This window comes from Ambystoma mexicanum, chromosome 6p (assembly GCF_040938575.1).
Source record: "Ambystoma mexicanum isolate Mex_15411 chromosome 6p, UKY_AmexF1_1, whole genome shotgun sequence".
Lineage (NCBI taxonomy): Eukaryota > Metazoa > Chordata > Amphibia > Caudata > Ambystomatidae > Ambystoma > Ambystoma mexicanum.
Window position 1 is genome coordinate 141,464,120 of NC_090935.1, and position 22,137 is coordinate 141,486,256.

The 22,137-nt window shown below is 45.6% G+C and overlaps 1 protein-coding gene across 1 annotated transcript in view; it reads left to right on the top strand.

The window, feature by feature from the left end:
* Positions 1 to 22,137, top strand: part of SIGMAR1 (sigma non-opioid intracellular receptor 1) — a 223,813-nt gene that overhangs the window by 180,144 nt on the left and 21,532 nt on the right. Inside the window, exon 3 of the mRNA XM_069626828.1 lies at positions 18,388 to 18,480. Within this exon, the coding sequence (XP_069482929.1) occupies positions 18,388 to 18,480 (93 nt within the window). The remainder of the gene's footprint in view (positions 1 to 18,387; positions 18,481 to 22,137) is intronic.

The window sequence follows — 22,137 nt, forward strand, 5'->3', positions numbered from 1 at the left end:
TCTGAATCGCCAACTAACTTTCTGATGGTTTGTCTCTGGGATATGGCTCTCTAACGTCACTGTTGAATGGTCAGGAATCATGCGTCGGAGAATTTTGTAGCTTCCACACTAGTGCAGATGTTCTTGAGACTAACGTAACATTTATTCTTGAGGCCGTATTATAGAGAGGAACCTGAGGGAGTACTCACTACTTCCCCCTGGATCTTCCCCTCAGATGGCCAGGGAAGGCCATAGCTTTTGGATTGCGACCCTGGGGGTGGATATGTGAGAAAGAATCACCTGGGTGGAGGGAACTTTGGGAGTGGGGAGAGGACTCCCTTATGTAAAACATGGTATCTCCCAGTCCACTGTCAGCCCTTTCCCTTTTCTTACTTCCGAGTGTCCCCCAAAATTATCATCTTGACAGTGGGACGAGGAGCAGACCAACTATGAGAACATATGCTCATATAGGTGAGAGAAACCCATGTTCACTTTATATTGTAATGCAGACACACATCAGTGAAGTACAAGATGAGTAGGAGGCAGAACAGAATAATGCACACTTCCTTTTCATACCTCCCCAAACACCACTTTGGTACTGAGATGAAGAAGAGGGCTATGGGAGTATAGCATTGGAATGGTCAGGCATGTCCAGCTAATAGGTTTCTTCAAGGTCAGGCAATTAAACTAAATGACCCACACATGTGGGCCTTTGGTGATCACACTAGGTATAAGATGCCTCACTACACAGCAAGGACAGCCCAGGAAGGAACCCAGAGGTGGGTTGCGGACACAAGCGGGAGAGAAGCTGGCTGGAGAGCGAGAGCCGAAAGCAATGTCGGGCAGGAGAGGGCGTCGGCTGTTCAGAGGCCTGCCACGAGAGGGTCTGAAAGGCCTGCTGACCCACCTCGTTTGGTCCACGTAACAGAAGCTGGGGACGATGGGAAACACCAACGGCTGCAGAACACCCAGAGAGCAAGCGGTGCTCTCCCCGGTCTCTGCGGAAGAAGAGCGAGACTCGAGAAGCCAGACAGCAGTGCAAGGAACAAGTGAGAAGCCGAAGGGAGCCGCCGTACAGAGCCGGTGAGTGATGCAAAGGAAATGCATACCAGGGCGCTCCGGGTGCTTGACAAACGCACTAACTTAGTTACTGAATGAATGGGAAATTGGTATAAATACTTTCGGAATGCGGAAAAAGTGCTTTTGGAAACGTGAACAAACTGAAAATGACAAACTTTTTTGAATCCCAAATGTACCCTCTGCAATGATAATGTTCTGCATACTGTTGCCATTACTACTGTCACACCATTGTACCCAGTGTGGTACCACTGGAGCACACTATGTGAACTGTTTCTTTCGCCTAAGCAACTATCCTGTAACAGCGCAACAATGCCCCAGGGCCGCTGCAAGCTTTATAAATTCAAATAAATAAATAAAGCAAAAGCCTGATATTTTGAACACTGAATGAATTGAAAGACATTGAACTATTTTGAATGCTGCATGAAGCAACAACAAGTTATGAGTATTTACAAGTAGAATGGAAACCAGGTGGTGCAAGTGAAAGATGGTTGGAAAACAAGTGTTGGCAGAAGCCAGGGAAAACCCAAGAAGGGTATGAAAGGAGAAGCCAAGTGTTGAGCACAGTTAACATAGTTCAACAATTGAAGGTTTAGGGAAAACCTGTATTGGCAAGAGCCAGGCGAATACACAAGGTGTAACAAATTGCATGATGGCAAACCAAGCCAATGCAAAGTGTTGGAAGAGTAACATTGATGCAAGGAACAAGGAGATCAATGGACAATTGTTTATGGAAAACCGATAAGGCAGGGTATCAGTTGCGTGATCTGTAATGGTAGGACCGTGTGGTCTGACAATATTGAGGGCCGTTTGTGAAAAAAGCCAATATTCCTACAGAAGCTTGTGTTGTCATACGGCTGCTTAGGTGATTTTGAGGTCAAGAAACACTTGTTTTGTGAACCAGTGAAGGGTGCCAATGACCACCGAGTTGGGTAATAACCCACGGAACTTTATTGTTTTGGTAAAGCTGGAGAACTTGACCTCTTGGAGAAGGGAACCCCAGTCTTTTGTGAACTCTTTCGCACCTGGGGCAAGGGAGAGTCGACATAGGAAAGGGAGAGCTGAGCAGAAGCCAAGAGCCTGAAGAGGCTCTACAATTTCTTTTGAACACTATTCATTTTGAAGCTGGCATCCCTACATATTGTGTATAGTTAGTTGTGAGGGAAAGTAGAGGTTTAAGACAGTTATTGGATTTGGTCATCCTGGCACAGAGTATCCTTAGTTTTCACTATGTAAGGAAATCCAACCTTAGCATAGGGCAAGTTAGGCCTTACTCCACCCTGGCTTTTTTAAGTTGAATAAAACCTTGGAGTATAAATTTGAAACTGTCTTTCTTCATGATGCCTTCATGAGTGAAATGTGTAGCCCCTATGGCCTGGGTGCCTCAACCTCCACATATCGACAAGGTTATACATTTTGCAGATCTCCTCAATCCTTTGGCCTGCCTTGGAAATAGTTTTGGCTCCGGCACTGTCTATGCATTTCAGGCTCAAGGATGGTGTTGAAGTACTGTACTCCTTCCCCCAGATCACCACTGAGTGCCCAGCCGTGGTCAAACCATCTAGTAGCCAATTGTAAAACCCAGGGTTATGAGAGTTTGGGGCATAGCTGCTAACCAGAGTAACCAGGATCCTTTGTATATGTCCCTTCACCATCAAGGCTCCGCCCTCCCCAGCAGCAGAGACACCTCGCACTCGAGATCTGAGGGAACTATGCTTCAGAATGATTACCCCTCTGGCATAAGTAGAGTAGGCAGAGTAGTCTTTTGTGGTAACCCACTGGAATGCAAATCGGCCCTCTGAGGCTTGTATAAGGTGGGTCTCCTGGAAGAATGCTATGTTTATTTTATGCGGTTTCATGTACAGTAGGTTGGTTGCATCCTCTCAGGACAAGGCGCGGTGTTGTGCGATGCAGGTGCGCAGGAGACGCTGCCCGTCGACACGTAATGTTGCATCAACGTACACGCATCCAAACCTTTAAGAACCGAGGATCGGACCCTCTGCTGCAAAGTCCTCACAGGACAAGGCTGCGGTATTGTGTGATGCAGGTGGTTACCAGTCAATTGGTCAAACATTTGGTCGACAGGACAACTGGTCGACACCATTTGGTCGAATGCCAAATGGTCGAATTTTTTTTTTTTTTTTACCCTTTTTTTGGGGGGGTCCCCCCCAACCCCCTTTTTTTTTTCACCCACACGAAAACCCACAAAACACATATATAAAAAATAAAAAAAAAATTCGACCATTTGGCATTCGACCAAATTGCAGTCGACCAGTTTGCTGTCGACCAATTGACTGGACACCGATGCAGGTGTTTGGTGATGAAGGGGTAGCAGTGCAAGGTGCGATTGTGCATTGCAACTGTAGAAAGGTAAGAAAGGTGCGGGTAGGGGGAGCAGCCACTACTGCTCTCTACTAAACTTCTCAGCTTTTGTGCGTACTTCCACCTAACTGTCTGACATAACATACTATATACCTGTGAAATCCTAGGCTCTCCCGTTCCAGTGGTTAGCCGTACTTTGTGTTCTGTCTATTCTCTAGATCTTTCATTGTGATTTATATTGTATTTTGATTTTGTGTCCTTTTAGGCCCTCTCCCATCTCTAGGATCCCCTCCTCCCCAACTGTTACTTTGTACTGTGTTCTGTCTTTTCTTGAGGTTCCCTTTGCGATTGCCATTGTATTGTGCTCTTGTGTCCTCAACCCTGCCCCCCCCCCCCCAACTGTGATTTACTTTGTACTGCGATCTGTGTCTTATATGCTCTCTCCCACTCTCTAGGACCCCAACCTGCTGGTTTTACCGTCTGTACTGTTGTGCCCTTCTGTGTGATTCCTACCCCCCTCTGTGCATCCTGTGCTGCGTGGCACTTGCTGTGCATCTCTTCCTCTCTCTCCTTTGCTCCCTCCTCCTCCTACATTCTCCACACACCTATGGAGCTCTCCTTCTCCCCTATCTTCTCTAACTGCTACTCTATCTCCTATCCCTCTAACTAAGTCGGGAAGATAGAAGTTCAAGGGGGACATCCTGGTTTCCAATGCATGACTACCTATCACTGATACCACCTAAATCAGTGCTTCCTCCAGACACTTATCAACATTCTTCGTGTCGTACCCTCTCCAGACCTATGGACCCCTCATATGGTCTCTGATCCCTCTCCTTTTCCCTCCTCTCCCAATAAGGGTGGCACTCAGTGGGAGGTCCTCGTGGCCTCCTCCCACTCCTCCAAGACCATCATTAATGTCTATCTGAATGGCACTGTCTTGGTCCAGGGCCCTCAGCTCAATCTCCTCCTTTTTGATAGGCGTATCTGACGTCATATCAACTTGCTTCCTTCTCCTGCTACTCCTACCAGCACCTCTCTGGCACCTCCTTCGGCTGCCACCACTCTGGCACCCTCCCCATCCTCTCCGGCTCCCTTGACATCTCCTTCCACCTCCTCTGCCCACCCTCAGGGCCCCTCCACCAACTCCACAGGGTGTAACCTCAAGCCCGTACCCCTCCACGGAAGTCTTTCAAACGTGACGACCTGCTACACGTCGCTACTTGCAACTCTCTCTGCTGTCGAACACTCCTCTGACATCTGCCCCCTCCTTGAAGAACTTGACCTGGATGTCCTTGCTCCAACTAAGACATAGTTCAGGGCCAGCTCTCATGAGTTTTGACACTCTCTTCCCTGATGGCTACAAGATCCTCTTTGAATCAAGAACCAACCATCCCAGAGTTAGAGTAGCTCTGATCTTTTTGGAGTGGGTCCTGCCTCTGTCATTCTTACGCAGGCCTTCTCAGGCTCTCTCTCTCCTAGCCTCTCAGACTGTGCCCACCATCTACAGGCCTCCTGACTAGGTCGCCCTCCTCCCGTGAATGGGCTGACCACTCTTCTCTCCTTGCCTCTACCTCTCAACTCCTTCTCCTTGGAGCCCTTAACATCCATCTGGATGCCTCTAATCCCTCCTTGGGACTATAACGCACCCTCTGCGACACTCTCTCTCACTTTCCATTCTACCCTCTGGTCCGAAACACCTTGGTTCGACACACCTTGTCTCTACAGTCTCAACCTCTCCTGGTCCCTCCCAGGCCGTCTGCACGGCTCTGGGTTCTCATTTCACCACTAAAACTCAGGACATCCTGTCCTCTCTCTCCTCTTTATCTCCCTCTACTTCGCTTGGCCCCTCTCTGGTACCATTACCTCTCCTCCATTCCCCTCTCTCTCGGACCACTCCTGATGCTGCTTCTAGACAAGTCTCATCTATGAAAGTGTCGTCCAAGCAGGTGTTCCCCTCGAACCATCAAGGACCACATTGACACCCTGGCTCCAGCCTTGGACGATTTCTGCAATAACTCTTTTGCCACTGGAACATTCCCTTCTCCCTTCAAGCACTCTTGTGCACCTCCTCTTGAAAAATCCTTCCTGTCTGGCAAACTACCACCCGATCACCATCACTCCTTTCCTGGGCAAACTCCTGGAAACTCTGGCCATTGTCCAGCTTACTCTCCATACTGATACTATTGGTCGGCTCCATGACCATCAGTCTGGCTTCAGAGCAGCCAGAGGCAAGGCAACTGCTCTCTGAACACCTGTGAAGATCTGCTCTCCAATCTTAATTCTAGTCTCCCATCTGTCCTCGCCCTCGATCTTTCCTCTGCTTTTGACAGTCAATCATGCCATCCTGATCAATCCTCTGAGAAACGTGGGCATCACTGATCAGGCCCTGGCCTGGTTGACATCCTACCTTCTAGACCGACCCTCCCAGGTCCAACTTGGGTCCTTTCTCACCACCACCACCACCACCTCCCTCTCCACATCTGGTGTTCCCCAGGGCTCTAACCTCTGACCAAGGCTCTTCAATGTCTATTTGGCCCCTTTGGCCCACCTTATCTCTACTTCTCTAACTTTCAGTGCTATGCGGAAGACACTTGGCTCTCCTTCAGGCTCCCCTTAGCCTCCTATCATTTCTTGCTCATTCCCGACTGTCTATCCTCAATTCAGTAATGGTGCGCCTCCAACAATATTTTTTTAAATATGTTTCTTTATTAGGTTCACAGTTGACGCAACATCACATGTAATTACATTTCATCCCCTGAAGAAATGCATAACATTCTAACTACTATAGCCCCCCTCAAACTCCTTTTGGATCCTCAATTTTTCACATAACCTGCCGTTCAATCCCTCTTCTCTCTCCATTCTGGTCCAGATATAGTCTCAACTGACCTAAAGGTCAGGGCCGGGAATTGTTTATCATAATTATTGAGCAGAGGTCCCCAAACTGCCTGGAATTGATGCAGCTTTCCCTCTTTTGCAGCTGATACTCTCTCGGCCACTAATATGTCCCAGACTTTAATCCACCACCGACCCCAGTCCGGACCCTCTGCCGTTTTCCAGCACCGGGCGGTAGTAATACATGCTGCCTGCAACAAGTGAGTCACTAGCTTTGCTCAGGCTCCCGCCTTTGGATATATCCCCTCACATGGTGCCCCTAACAATTGGGTTTTCGGGCATACCAGTAGGCTGCTACCAGTAATGTCTTGAATCAATTGCACAATGTTCTACCAAAAGGTGCGCCTTAGGGGACAATCCAACCCCATATGAAAGTACAAGCTGCAGGCCCCACAATTTCGCCAACAGGTAGGGGGGGGGATCCAGGCCTGGAAGTGGTGAATCTGTACCGGCGGGGTAGTACCACAGGGACAGCAATTTCAATACACACTCATTGTTTGTCACGCATTTAGACTAGGCATGGGCTCTGGCCCAAATCTCCATCCAGGCACATCATCCAACTGAAGGACTAGGTCATCCTGCCAGCGGGACATGTAGTCCGGCAGCAAGGGGATAGGAGGTCTTCCTGTAACAGCCGATATAGTTTTTGAAATCTCTCCGAGGTTTATGGCCTCCCCCATATTAAGTTCGAGTGGGCTTGGGAGGGGGGTTGCGTTGCTGTCTCTTATTTTGGGGTGCGTAATCCAGTGACAGATCTGGGTGTATGTGAACCTATCCCTCTCCGAGAGTTTACATTTCTTTTCTCAGTCCTCAAATGAAGGAGGATGGCCCTCTGCAAATAATTGACCCAGCGTAAGTAGGCCCCCTTCTTTCCATCTCCTGGAGGGATGCCTGGAGTAAAGGCAGGTTTACCAAAGACTGGAGAGTGGGCCCACTCCCCTAGCAATCTTCTTCCTCCGCATGACCTCATCCCACACTTTCAGAGTGACTCATCGACCAGAGCATGCGTGGCCATTGCTTATGTGACGAATGAGGACTAAAGGGTAAGAAACTAGTGGGCTGGGAACATTGTGCTTGCTCTATCTCCATCCACCTTGGTGCCCGAGGGTCAGCCGACCACATGGTCAAATGAGATAGTTGGGCTGCTTCGGCATATCTCGGCAAGTTACGGACCCCCAAACTCCCCAGCCCAGACCCTCCCATCATCACCCTCTTCGGGATCCTGGATTTCTTCCCCCTGCCAAATGAAACCTAATAGTCTGCGTAGCAGCCTTTTTTATTAATGGCTTTGGGACCTCTACTGGAAGGGATGAGCAGCAATATAACAATCTGGGTAGGAGGCTCATCTTGACAGCAGTGATACGCCCCATTAATGAAATTTCTTGTCCCGCCCATCGCTCCAGGTCCTGTTCTAGTGTCTTAATCAGGGGAGGGAAATTGGCCCCATAAAGGTCCCTCGGAGCGGCCGTCAAATGAACACCTAGATAGGCTATAGAAGTTGTGTTCCAGCGGATCAGGAAGATAGCCTGGGTGGCCATTTATATCTCGTGCAGAGACCCACCCCCAGTGCCACTGATTTCCCACAGTTGATGTCAAACCGTGCTACTCGTCCAAACGCTTTAAGTGCCTGCAAGGCCGCCTTTAAGGAGGGGATGTTAGTAATAGATAAAAGCACATCTGCATACATTTAGACCTTATGGGGAGTGTCCTGCACCACTGGGGCCTGAATTGTCTTATTTCCCTGTATGTGTTGCACCAACGGCTCCATAATGAGCGTGAACAGGATGGGTGATAACGGGCATCCCTGACACATACCGCATGTGAGAGGGATTGGGGTTGAGCGCTCCTGTTTAACCTGAAGTGAGATATTTGGGGTGGAGTAGTTGGCGGCTATCTCTTTCCTGAATTGGGGGCCAAACGGCAAATGCCTCCAGCGTCAGGTGCATGAAGGTCCAGTACACCTTGTCAAATGTTTTCCTTGCATCCAAAGCAAGGAGAGCAGTTTCTCGTTAGTTATTCTGTGTGGCCCATTCAATTAAGTTTAACGCCCGCCTGATGTTATATCCTGTTTTCCTGCCTTGTTAAAGCCTGTTTGGTCGGAATTAATCAGTCACCGGAGGAGAAGGGGCTAAGCGATTCACTACCACCTTAAAGTAGATGTTGGCATCAATATTCATGAGCGCAATTGGCTTATATGAAGCACAATCCTTCAAATCCTTCCCAGTCTTTAGTGCTAAAATTGTGGTGGAGTTTTGCATTGAGGGAGTTGCACTTCCCGCCGCCCGAAATGAATTAAAAAGGGACGTAAAGGGAGCCAGTAGCTGGGATCTAAAAAGCTTATAAAACCTTGGAGAGAAACCATCGGGACCCGGGCGCGCTTTTTTAGTGATTTAATTACGGCTTCCTCTTCTTCCTGTTGAATCAGGGCTTCCAAAGCTTCTTTGTCTTCCTGAGCCAGTTGGGGTAGGGATACCTTGGTGATCTAATGCCTCTGGGCCTCAATCGATCTGTTTGCACTGGCCATGTTCTTCAGCAAAAGGATTTGCGCTAACTGGATCTTCTCCTGTTCTCCGTATTGGATAACCTCATCCTGGTTCCAGGGACCAATGATTAAGTTCAGTTTCCTGGTTTACGCCAATTTCCTTGTCAGGAGGCGATTTGCCTTATTACTTTTAGCATAATAAGTCTGTTTTACTGATAGCAGGGTCTGCACAGTCTCTTCCGCCTACAGTGCCGTTAGTTTATTACGGACCACCCGTAGGGCAGCATGAACCTTTGGGGACCATCCCCTCTTGTATTTATCTTCTATGACCATTATCTCTTGTTCCAAGCGGGTTCTCTTCTGCTTCTTCCTCCTGTGATATGCTGCTGTGTGTGCTTTTAGGGCCCCTCTAATAACTGCCTTCATGGCGTCCCACATTGTGGCCATGGAAGTTAGTTCTGTGGGGGTTTCCTGAAAGTAGTTCTTAATTTCATTTGCCACCTCCTCTCTTAAGGTCATATCATCCAAAATTGGGTCATACAGGCGCCATTGTGGTCGGGAGCCCAGAGACTGGTTCCAAGATCTAATCCCGAATACCACCGGGGCATGGTCTGTGAGCACTTTCAGGGCGTTCACCTTATTTGTGAAGGATAAGAGATGGGGCAAAACCAGGAACCGATCGATGTGTGAGGCTGAGTGATGTACATCTCTTTCATCTGGATGAAGTACCATCCAAACGTCGTCCACTCCCAGGACTCTAAACATGTGAAGAATTCCCAGTGCGATTTCTTATTTTTTATTTTTATATATAGTCTCTGTGGGAAGGCACGTGTTTTATCCTGGTCTGGGTCAGGGACCCCGTTCAAATCTCCGATGATTACTTGGCCTTCCAGGAACGGCAGGAGGGCGGGCTCTAGGTCAGTCAAAGCGGTCCTGGCCCTCATTTGGAATGTAAATCAAGACCAAGGAGTGCAGCTGGCCCACCCGGGTCTGTAATGGAATCGTATTACTCGAACGGGATACCCTTGGCCACCAAGATTGCTGTCCCCCACACTACCCTTTTTGGTATCCTTGAAGGCGAGGAACTGTTTTGGGAAATCCCTGTTTCGGAGCCAGACATAGTCTTACGGAACCAGGTGGGTCTCCTGAAGGATGTTTGAATTGGTCAACCGGTGGGAGGAAAGTTTGAATGGCCATTTAAACTGTATCAAAGCTCTGGCTCATTGATTAGTGAATTGAAGGTTTCTAGAGCCATGGGCCCAGATGAAATGTGCAATGCCTTAACCGGACACGCTGATATGGGCCCGCTCTCTGTTTGGAGTATTGGCTGCAATTAGTAAATCTGGAAAATTTCTAAAAACCTGGCAAGAGAGTACAATATTGCCTGTGTTTATGAAGGGACAACAAACGCATCCTGCCAACTTCAGGATGCTGAGTATTCCATAATAAATGTTTGCAGGATTCTCCTTGCAGAACCTTCGGCTTAGTGCGAGTGCTAAAATGTTGCCCTTTAACCAAACTGGTTTTTGTAAGGCAATGGCGACTCATTGGTGACATCTTGTCCCTTACAAGATACTAGTGTACGTGGGGCAGGAGGGGATTGCCTCTGTATGTGGCCTTTATAGACTACTCTGCTGCATTCAATTCAATGTACCAAGTTAAAATTTGGAAAAACTGCACAATCGGAATATTCCAGGTGGTCTACTCTACTGAGTATGATTGTGGCGTTACATACTAACACCAGGGTTCGTCTGCACCTGGGCCAGGAGGGGAAGGTCAGGAACTGGATGAACACAACAAGCGGAGTTAAGCATGGTTGCCTACTGGCTCCTTGTTAATTTAATCTGTATTTGGCAGATCCTCAGCTTGCCTTTGATTCATCGGAAGTGTGCCCAGTTAAATTTGGAAGGGTTACTTTCTCCGTTAGGCTATGCGGATGATTTAATAATCATGGACTACACACTGCATGGTCTGCAACAAATGTTAGACAGCATGGAACAATACTCTATAGACAATGACCTGAGGATTAATACACTGACAACAAAGATAATGGTCTTTAACAAAGCATCTAAAAGATTGACGAACTAAGTGGTATCTCCAGGATACGGAACTCAAGGTCGTTAGTGAATGCAAATATCTTTGGGTTATTGTAAATGACCAGCTAAAGTGTGAAAATAAATGGGAATCAGCAAAACTAAAAGTAAGTCAAATAGTGGGAGGAATTCATGTTTTCTCAGGGATCCATGGAGGCCATAGCTTAGAAGCAATTGCTACATTGTATGAAGCAAAGATCCGTTCTATTATGATCAAAGAGGTTGAAATATGGGGTAGCAAGTTCATATTCTGCTTAGACAAACAAGAGGCTTAAACCCTAAGGAAAGTAGTCAAAATAAGCCATAGTCTCCCGGTGGATTACTTGACCCTGGAATTTAATCTGTCCAGCTGTAAAGCAGTGTCTAGACAAAAGCTAATATTGTTATATGGAAAGCTAGTTGGAGCTGAAGGGGACTCATTGATACACCGGTTATGTTTGCCCTATAACACCTTGAACGTCCCTCTTAGAACGGGCTTGTTGAGAAACGAGCCTGCTGCAGTAGGGTGGGATAAGGAATTTGTTGTATTGGCAATAGGGAGTAAAACTGTTACGTGGTGTATTGTACTCCCAGGATAGAGATCAACAAATTGCAGTGCTTGAATCTAAATCTATTAGCACAGAATTCCTGAGCTGTATTGAGGGGAGTAGCCACCCAGCGAATTATCTCAAGGCTTACCCATATGTTAACATTGTTAGGAAATATTTAGATATTAAATGTAATATTATGCCCTCAATAGAGGTGTTGGGTGGCTGTATGCGTATCACTAGGGGAGATGGAGTCTGCCGATTATGTGGTGAGAGCGTATTGGAATCCACATGCCATTTGATAATAGTACAAGTTTGGACAAGATAAGGGGGAGTTACCTCAAGAAATATTACAATAATAGTACAATTGTTGATGTGCAATTAATGTGGGTGCAATTTTTAAATGGTCATTATTTTAATTTTATGTTTTATATGCAAGTTTTTCTTAGTGATATTTGATTTGTTATATGAGTTTCTCTGTTAGCTGTATTTCTTCTTTTTGCATTATAGTAATTGTATCGTTTGAGAGTCAGTTTTGGCTAAAGGATTAAACTGTTCAGAAGGTCTTTATAAGATTATATGTACACAATGTTAATGCGGCTTTCTGAACTCTGACCTGGTGGGCAGAGGTTCAGAAGGCCAGCCTAGTTTCTTGGACCAGTGTAACCTTTTGGACAAGCCAGACCAATCAAGGTAGCATTGACGGCAGTCAAGACTAGGTCTCAGGAGGGGTGAGGGTGACTGAAAGACCTCAATGCACACACAGAGTAAAGGACACTTACAAATTACTCCCAGTCAGGTGTATATATATCAAAAATACAAATATGTTTATTTCAAATCCTTTGAGGTTCAACACACAAATAAAATCACAGTAATACTTCTAAGCCAACACAATCCGATCAATAAACCTTTATACAAGACCAATGGGCTCTAAAGCATTATTGCACAAAATGGGTCCACAACCTAAAAAGGGAAGGAAGCAGGTAGTGCAAATAGTCTTTAGGCCCTTCTGCATCAAACACAATCCTAACTGAGAGGCAGTCCACTCCCCAAGATGAGGGGAGCCTAGTGCTCAAATGTACTTGCGAAGCTGGCGCACGCGGTAGTGCAGATGTGGCGAAACAGGGTCTTTTGTAGGGGCTGTAGCAGATCAGGAAAGCAGGTGATGCAGAATAGGTTCCCACTATTCGAGGAGGGTCTCCCCTTGCGGGCAGAGCAGGTTCCAAGTGTTGGGAATAGTCGTTAGTTTGCACTGGCAGTGGAAAGGAGAGGGGCCCTCAGGGGCCACTCGTGCGTAAAAATGGATGGATGCACTAGGGGCCTCGGGTTAGGGATGCAATTACTCACCGATCCTTGGTGCACTCCGGAATAAACTTCGGCAGTCTCGAGTCCACTTCGGTTACAGGTTCAAATGCGGCAATCTCGCGGCTCTGCAGCTTTTAGTGACGAAGTTAGTTTTCATTCCTAAATGAGACAGTGATGATTTATCCGCTCCTTTTGGATGGGACAGGCCAGTTCTACTGTAGCAGGCTTCAGGGCACAGAGGAGCACAGCTGCAATGAGTTTGCAAAGTTCGTCACCACGGCTGGGCGACGCGGTAACTGCGTGTACTCTGGGCTGGGCGCTCTCTTTACTCCAGACCTCGGAATGCCATGTGTACAAAATTCGGTGTGAGAGTGCCATGAACACAACAGAGCTTGCGAGGGAACCAAGTTTCAAGTGCCTTCTCGAAACGGCTGTGGTTTCAGGGCAAAGGTCCTACGCAAGCTGCTCAGCCCACTGGTTGGCCCAGGGGCGCTTCTGAAAAGGCTTACTTGCAGGTTTTGAAGAAGGTGCCGAGAATAGTTGGTCCCACCATTCCAATGGGACAAAGCATCTTCGCAGACCTTCTAGGACGACCAGATGCAGAGGGGTCCAGCGGGACAACAGCGGGCTCAGGGTGCCAAACCTTCCAGAGGATCACCAGCGGTTCCTTGACTCTGCTTCTTAGTATCAGGATACTTGGATCCTATCCTTTGTTCAGTGAGAACTCCAGAGATCGACATGGTATGGGTGTTTGGAGCCTTCTCTTATCCAAAATCTCCTTCACGCCGAAACGAAGAGGACCCAATGGTAGATCTGCTCACATACTGGCATACCATACGTGGACCACGGTGGTCCCAGGCATTCACAGCACACCAGACTCTCTGGCACCCAGGATGTGTATTGGAACCAGACAGTCCAGCCCACATCCTGGAAGCACACACAAGGCATGCAGAAGCCCGCAAAAGCTTGGCGTTTCACGGTAGAATGCATGCCCAAATGAGGAATGACACGGGTCGGATCGACCTGGGGAAGGTGAAGGGGCAAGATGGCCAAAGGACAGGACAAAGAACCTCGTGGCATGGCAATTTTGGAGCCAGGCCACCTATTCGTGCCAAACGCGGTAACCACAGTTTCCCTGGCAGGAAAGGGTTTAAAATACATGAAGATGAGCTGCCACCAGCCCTGTCCAAGGCACACCTGCGCTTCTTCTAAAAAAATCCTTCAAGAGTATCTAGGGCCTTTAGAAATGACAGGAAGACCCAAGTGCACTGTACTGTAAGGTACTTTGAGCACTTGCAACATATTGCAGAAGGTTGCAACATTAACAAGGACTAAGGGAAACAAAGTCTCCCATTACTGACTGTCTGTAAGGGCATGTCAGTTTCCACATAAAGTGAGCAGAAAGCCCAGCGGAGTGCAGCAGAAGGCTTTGCTCCTCTGGCAAAGTCAGAGTATGGTGTTTAAACAAAGCAAAAATGTTGGGGGGTACACAACTGGAGGGAAAATTATACAAGAAATTTAAATCTTTCCTAACGCGCAATAAAATAAAATTAATCTTTATTTCACACTCTGCCTTTGCATTGTGGGGATTGCATTCCTGGATTTAGAATGGGGGCAAGGAGGGAGCAAAACTGCAGGTTTCAGATTGTATGTTAAAAACAAGTACTGGATGAACATCTCTGGCCATAAGGATGCCTAGTAAACCCATTTGTTTCTTCTTATTCACATTATAAGTACTGTCAGACAGGTGGCCACCTTAATTATTCTGATTAGCTGGCTGTGAGACCTAGCTTTGGTGAAGTTGGCCCAGTTGTGTGGGGTAAGTTACAAACAGGCTATTTCCTCTGGACCTTTTGAGTGTCGTGACTCAATTAGTTTTTGGCTCGCCAAAGGTACAAATACTGTGGTACGTTTGGAGCAGACACTGTTTAAAATAGGACTCAACCTCCAGGTCTACAGTGAATGTTCTTACATTCTTATCACACTAATCATTCTATTGATGACTGGATGTCTTCTTTCCTCCTAAATTGCTGTCCAAAAGCATTTGAGTGTTTTGCATTAAATTGCCCCAAACAACCCTACGGTCCTCCAGTCTGCCTTCAACATAAGCATGACAGTGGAGTTGCAGAAGCAATTACTTATTTCTTTGAGGCTCCTGATTGTTAGGCTATCAGATGTGTAGGTATTCATTTGGCCTGGGATTCCCCAGCCTCAAAATCTGACACCCCAAATTTAAGGAATCCTTTTTAGTATAGAAGTCAGTATGGGGACCACCAATGCTAACCCTCTAGGCAGTAACAGTATGCATGTAACTCACCATTGATGCTGCATGAACTATCATTGGATCTGTTTAGACCAGTGGCATATGTAAGGACCACAAAGAGGACCTCTGCGAATGGGTTTCCTGGATAAAAAGGAACCCGCACAACCCTGTCTCCGAAATTGTTTGAGGCGATTTTACCACATTGTTTGGCTGAATTTTATAGGGGTATGGGATTGTACGGTTGTCTGTTGAAGGCGGGATTTGGGGGGTGGGGGGCTTGACTCTATGAAAATGTCTCTAAAGATTTGGTGAGATGATCCATTCGGAGAGTTTTCACATTTCTGAAAAAATGCATCTATTCATTTACAGGTATTGCTCAGTTCAAAGAAAGTGTGGGATTCAACAAAAACCTGTTTTAAAATTAAAACTAGGGTCTTACTTAGTTAAACGAATATGGTTAATAAAATAATGGGAACTTGTTTATTCTACTCACCAAATATCTTCAAAGTGGTAAGTGAAGCTTTCCTGTTTCAATATCTTATCTGGTTTACTGTGGGGGACACATTTTATCATTCATGCGTGCAGCATTCATAAATTCACTGAATGGGTCATGCTCAGTTGCGTCGTCTTACTCCTCTAAACTATGTAGCCTGAGCATGGGCTATACGCTGTACAGCCATACCAGGCACTTAGCATATTCTTAATACTAACAGTTCGTCTATATAGTCCCCGCTGCTTCCAGCACTATCTATTCTGGGAAACATTCTACTTGATTATGTGGAGGACACTGCATTACAGTCTGATTGCTTCGAGGGCAGCAGTGGTTGTTAATCAAAGTGCTTTACGAATGCCACTGAATAGAACAACTTCTAGTTAACAAATATGAAAACTGCGACCATAGAAAAATGGAACAAAACTGTTATTCTGGATTCTATTCAAAATCGTGAGTTTTGGTACTGGCCTCTGATGCATACCCACCATGCTTTGAAAATGACATTAGCCAAAAATCTTCCATTTCTCCATTTGTTTAGGAAAGAGTTCGGTAGACTTGCCTCAGTGGGAGAAGCAAGGTCTGCACACAATTGATAATGGTTGATCTCTGATTTTCCTCTGCTTGGCTTTAAATATGGTAATGCCAACATAGTTGTGTTCTTTACCATTGCTTACAAGTGGCCACATTACTTGAGAGCCTCTGTATGTCGGCCACAGCCTGCAATGACCCCTGTACTTGACACTCACTGTATTGTCCTACTTCTGGTAGGAGAATATAAACGTTCACTCCAAAAGAGGTTCTACTATGCACCGACGGTGAAGTGTGGATAAAGGACCGGCAGTAAGTCATCCATCACCCTGTGCCCAATGCTTGGGTGGTAGTATGGAGACCACTGTAGGCGCGTTCAAAGTTATGAAGTTGTCCCTATTGGAGGTAAAGTGTCTTACTAGGAGCCATTGATGTTCCTAGAGAAGGTTGTACGACCCCCAGACCATTTAAAGTTTCTCATCTAGGAAGTGATGAAAATATAAGAGTTTGGTTTGTTGCTTAGATGTTAAGTTAGGCCATCGCCTTCCTTGGTTCTTTAGTGCAGGGTGACATGAGTTATTGCCTAAAAAAAAAAAAATGGCTATTTGGACAAATAACATTTTGGGTCTTCACCTTGAAGACCCTAAAGAGCGTAAAAGTCGTTCCCCACCCAAAATTCAGGTTTGCAACCACGAATCTACAGGAATAAGTAAATTAACAGTTGACTTGGAAGGTTGTAGGTCAGTATTCATCTTTGCTGTCAATATGGAGTAAAGCATCGCTTCATTTGCATGGTGACCCTTGACAAAGTACTCCATTTTGCCATCGGCAACCTTTGCAAGCTCTATTCCCATATTTGCTGATCACCTGAGTAGTCTGGCTCTCCTGCAGAACTGGCTCCTTATACTGGTCTAAAAATACTCCACGCCCACCACCACCAGCCACTTCAACATTGTATTACATCTCGGATGACACCCTGGGTTGACCAGCCTTCTTCAACCTCTCAGTGCTGCCTCATTGCTCCTTCACCAGCCCACCCCCCTGCGGGCTCCCTAACTCCCTGTTATTAGACATTTTACCACAGAACAGCAATTTAAGATCGTACTAAAAAGCAACTCCTAACACTAGTAGCTCCCAAGACCTACCATGGTATCGCCCACAACTCTGCTGTGAGCAGATTTCCTACTGCGCATAGTTGGAAATGTCTGCAGATAACTGAGCAGTTCAATTATTTTCAGTTTGTACGTTAATGTAGTCTTTGTATGCATTGCCTATTATTCCTTTTATCACTTCACCCTGCTAAAACTGATTTGTTTTGTCTTTGCATAAAACTACCCTACTATTGTGCAGTTCTTGGAAAATATATTGCTTCGCCTGCCGTGATTTCACTGTTGCAATGTTCCTGTCCAAAGCACTATGCAAACCGAATGGATGGAGGGCTTACCCTGGGATGTCATTTCCTGTTAACCGATGTAAAGGACCCAAGCGAAGCAAAGGATAGATGTCATGGGCACAGATCTGACCTTGGAGATTCATACAGCAAAGTGAAGATTGGAGGTTGATGATGGGTTTCTTTTAAAACCTTAACAGTGTTAACATGCAAAGAAGTGGAAGATTCAACTGAATCGGCCACCTGCTACGCAAGCTACATTGGCTTCCACTCCATACTGTTCAAGAATGCATGCATCCATCATCTACAAAGCACTCACGAATAGCACGGCAGTGTCCCTGGCGGCTAAACTCCCCATGTCTGACAGGAGGCGCTCCTTGCGCAGCAGATTGGCCAACTGGCTCTGATGACAACTAGTATCCAGAGAGAGGACCCGCAAAACAATCCTTCTTGTCACACACCCACCCTCTGGCACTTGATTCCGGTATCTGTTTGGAATGCCCCGACAATTCTCGAGTTTCGAAAAATCCTCTCAAAACGTGGTGTTTTCAAACACACCTGACCATGGACTAATCCATCTAGATGCAGACTGCAACTCTCAGTACTGTGCTACTGTGAAAATATGCCAGCCCAAACGCTGACTACCCACACCCTGTACAGCTCTCAGCTGCACTCGAGCTAGGCCAGTGTAAAATAACCTTGGGAAGGATGAGGGGCCACATGGGTGTAGTAAGGAAGTGTTGGGAGCGTTGGGAGCGAGGGAAGGTAAAGCCAAAGGCTACAGTGCATTCAGACCACTAAGAGTAGATAATGGCTGCTTCCTGACTGCGCGGATTGGCTGAGGTCTGCCGGTACTATTTACAAATCTCTCCTACAGCTTTATTTTTCGCATTCTAAATGGATACTTAAGCAGGACTGGCTGCGTAGCAATGATCTCCTGTTATGTGGAATGGCCTATGATGTAACTGCATTTTATAGTGTGTCCTTGATAAACCTCTCAAGATGTTTTTGTTTAATTTTAATCTCTTTCTGACAGGTCGCTACTGGGCTGAAATCTCTGATACAGTAATTTCTGGGACCTTCAGTCAGTGGAAGGAAGGAACCACAAAAAGCGAAGTCTTTTACCCAGGTCAGCATTGTTTCGCTCTCGTCTTTGGTACATATACCAAGCTTTCGACATCAGTCTGTTTTCATACCTTTTTTAATTTCCAGCTGTCTCCGTTGTATTATTTTACTTTAAAATGGTTTTACCTTCTAGCCTTGTTTTATGGGAATCCACAAATGTTAAAAAGCAACTGAGCAACTTTAAATGATATGAAGTGCTCAGTAGTTTCCTGGATTTTGTCGTGTGTGTGTGTGTGTGTGTGTGTGTGTGTATGTATATATATATATATATATATGTTCTGCAAAGAAAATGGGAGAGTGGCGGGGGCACTATTCTGGGTCCCAGCTGCAGGACGCTCAAACAGTCCAGAGATGTGCTCCTCCTAGCGCGCTTTCTTGCCTCAGCAATATTCAGGAAGGCTGATTGGATTCAGGTGTTCAGGTTTGACTCCCTCTGGTAAGTACCAGGATGTGGCCACAGGGAATTCTGGTTACTGTAGTGTAGAGCCAGCCTACACTCTGCAATATTTCAATATTAGCCCTCAGTGGAGAGGGGGTGGGGATTTACCATCAGTGTGGCACTCCAAAGTCAGGCACTTGTAGCCCCGGTGCAGCCCCCCCTGGAGCCCCAGTCTCCAGTTTGGTATGCAAAGAAATAGGAAGGGTGGCAGGGGCGCTACTCCGTGTCCCACCTGCATAAGTTATATTAATATGGCCTTTTTTTTTTTAATGTAGCGCTTATGACTCCTTCATACTTTTAGGCGATGTAGTATGTGTGTGGGACTAACCTTACATGGAACCAACCAAGGTATTCAAATTGCAACTATTTGGAGGTTGACACGCAAGACAAGATGCATGTGTTGCTGGATTATAGTATTTGGTGGCGAAGGTGAAAGTCTGGGGAACATCGTCCATCTATGAATGAGGATCGAAAGGAACCCATGTGGGATATGTAGAAGTGGTAGAGATGTCCCTGGCTACATGGCCGATGCTTCCAATTTAGGATTCAAGTTGCTATCCACTTCCCTAGTGGATCCAACAAACCAGGTGACCCTGGAATGCTGCTTATTCTGTGCAAGGAACACTTCCCAGTAAATGGGCAACCACTTTGATTTGGAAAAAGCACTATATGCAACAATAACAAAGAATACAAGCTAAGAATATTTGTAAATTTACAAGTGATTATTTCTTTCTTTTTTTTTAAATGAAAGTAGTTGTTTGAAGCACACCTGCAACACATTTGTAGGAAAAACTTTCATTTTATTCTCAAAGAAACTTGGTGTACAAGAAACTACTCACCAACACCAAAGACCTGTTATACAATCATTTATCATTGGTTCACATTCTATGCATTCCACATTTCCATTCCATAAAACAATGGAGCATTATGCTCCTTAACAAAGTAGCTACCAACACATTTGCTAGCTATACAAGAACACGTTTACTTATTCTTCCAACTAAAACCAACACAACCACAATGTACCATGCCATCTGTAAGCCTCTGACCTCGTACCTTTTTATACGTTTCCGCCAATTTCTTCAGAAGAATGCTTCCATACACTTCCCCTTGAATGTTCCCTGCTCATTCAACACTGGTGTTTTGGCACTAGCTACTTCAGTTTCAACCAAAATGGTCTCTGAATTTCCAAGAGACAAAAAAAGGAATGCTCTTGGTTTTACCATTCCTCGTGTAGCCAATCATTGCAGTGGTCCAATCCTTCCACATTGCATTCCCTGCCCTCACTCTGCTGCCTTCTTGCAAGATGGCAGCCGGCTAATCTGTCCCTTTTGGTAATCCATGGCCCGAGCTGGGATCTAAGGAGAATTTCCATGGTGACCCGTCATTCACCTCTGTTGTACTTTCCTTTTTCCAGCAGTGTATCCTGCTTTCCTCCTGCAGATCACACAGGTCTTTCTTTGCATGTGGTAGGCATTGCTGTGTCGATATTTCCCCATAATCTGTCATGGATGAATGCACACTGCTCATTAAAGTCCTTCAACTTAATTTTTTTAAGTACTCTTGTAAAATTGAGACAATGAAGTACCTATTTGAAAATAGTTTTCACTATCTTGCTTTTTCAAGGTGCGTACCTATTGTAGGAATGTGCCTTTCATATAATCTTTAATCGTGTCTAGTTATTTTTTTATAAGGTAATGACCTTGAATGCAATTTAAGCAATTGGTTTTAATACACCGCTTTTTCAAGAAATGCTTTCTTGCTGTTATTAAAGTGCTAATGCATTTGTTTAAAATCAATATAGACGCCATAAAACGGTATGCACACAAGTTGAGGGAAGACCTGGTGGAATGATTAAGATGGTCATTAATACCAGAGGAACAAACTAAGCTGAAAATGCACTTCATAACCATATCACAAAACGTCGTTGATCCTGGAAAAATTACTTTTACTCCAACCAGATGTATTGAGTAGCCACATAAATAAAATGGACCTCTTACTGTCCAGTGATATTGGCTATACCTGGGGCCATTTTGCTCGCTCAAATGTTTTGTGGTGCTGAGCATTTCAAGATTGCCTTCATGTTTCCTTGTGGAAATGTCAAGATAGTCCATTCGTCCACAGAATAATATATGAATTTAAGTGAATGTTTCAATATCAATTTTTTTTTTTTGTTTTTTTTTGTTGTTATGAATGACCACCATCTCAGCAATTAGATAATTAGTCCTGGATACAATTATCCTAAGGAAATGAAACCTCCATGTGCTAATGTCCTATGTAACAAACGTGCTCAGTTATCCAGCATGGAGCCTGGCATGGATTCACATGCCCATGAATATTACCAGTCAAGTTGGGAATCCTCTGTAAAATTGTAAGGATGCAAGCCCACTCTTCAGGTAAGTAACAGAAAGCAGTTTATTGCTTAAGATACAGAACACAAAGACCCCCAGCACATCCCACAATCTCCAACTGAAATCCCTCTGAATCCAAACATTCTCCTGTGGTGCTGGGCAGTCCATAGTTCATCTCACTATTCTACATTCTACTATGATACACATTACAACAAAAATGAAAGGAGTTTAGCTTTAAGCTAAAAATTGCTTGTCGCTTCTATAGCCTATCTGTATCACTTTGGGGTCATACTGCCCCAACCAATGACAGTAGTCCTCACAAGCGCCACCCCTTTAGGTGATGTTCAGATTTTTACTGCACGTTTCTCATGTTGGAGTCCTCATTTTTCACTCCTCTAAATGTGCCATCATTTTGCTGTTTTTTTGCATGTTTTTTGAAAATATTTGTCTCGATTCTTCATCTTCAGTCCTGCTGTGACTACCGGCGGCAAGACCTGTTAACAGAGGATATCATTAGTCCATCGTCGGAACTCCAAACCGTGGTCACCACAGGCTCAGGCTTGGGCCTTTGCTTTAAAACACTGACGGATGCGACAAAGAAAAGTCTCTTCAGTTCCTGTAAGAACTGCGGCCTGAAGAACATCTTCATCGAAGATCAGCACCTCGGGTGCCTCTGCTGCTTACATCCCAACCACAATGTGGACAGATTTTTGATTTACCAGGCCTTGTCTTCCAACACACAGAAGTATGGCCATCAGAGGTTGGTGGTGTGGATTGAGGAAGGGAAGGTCTCTGACGCAGCCTCCGGATGTAGACGTGCTCTTCCAGGGCTGGCAGGTGTGCTACCTCTGACAAAAAGAGGTTGCAGTCCTTT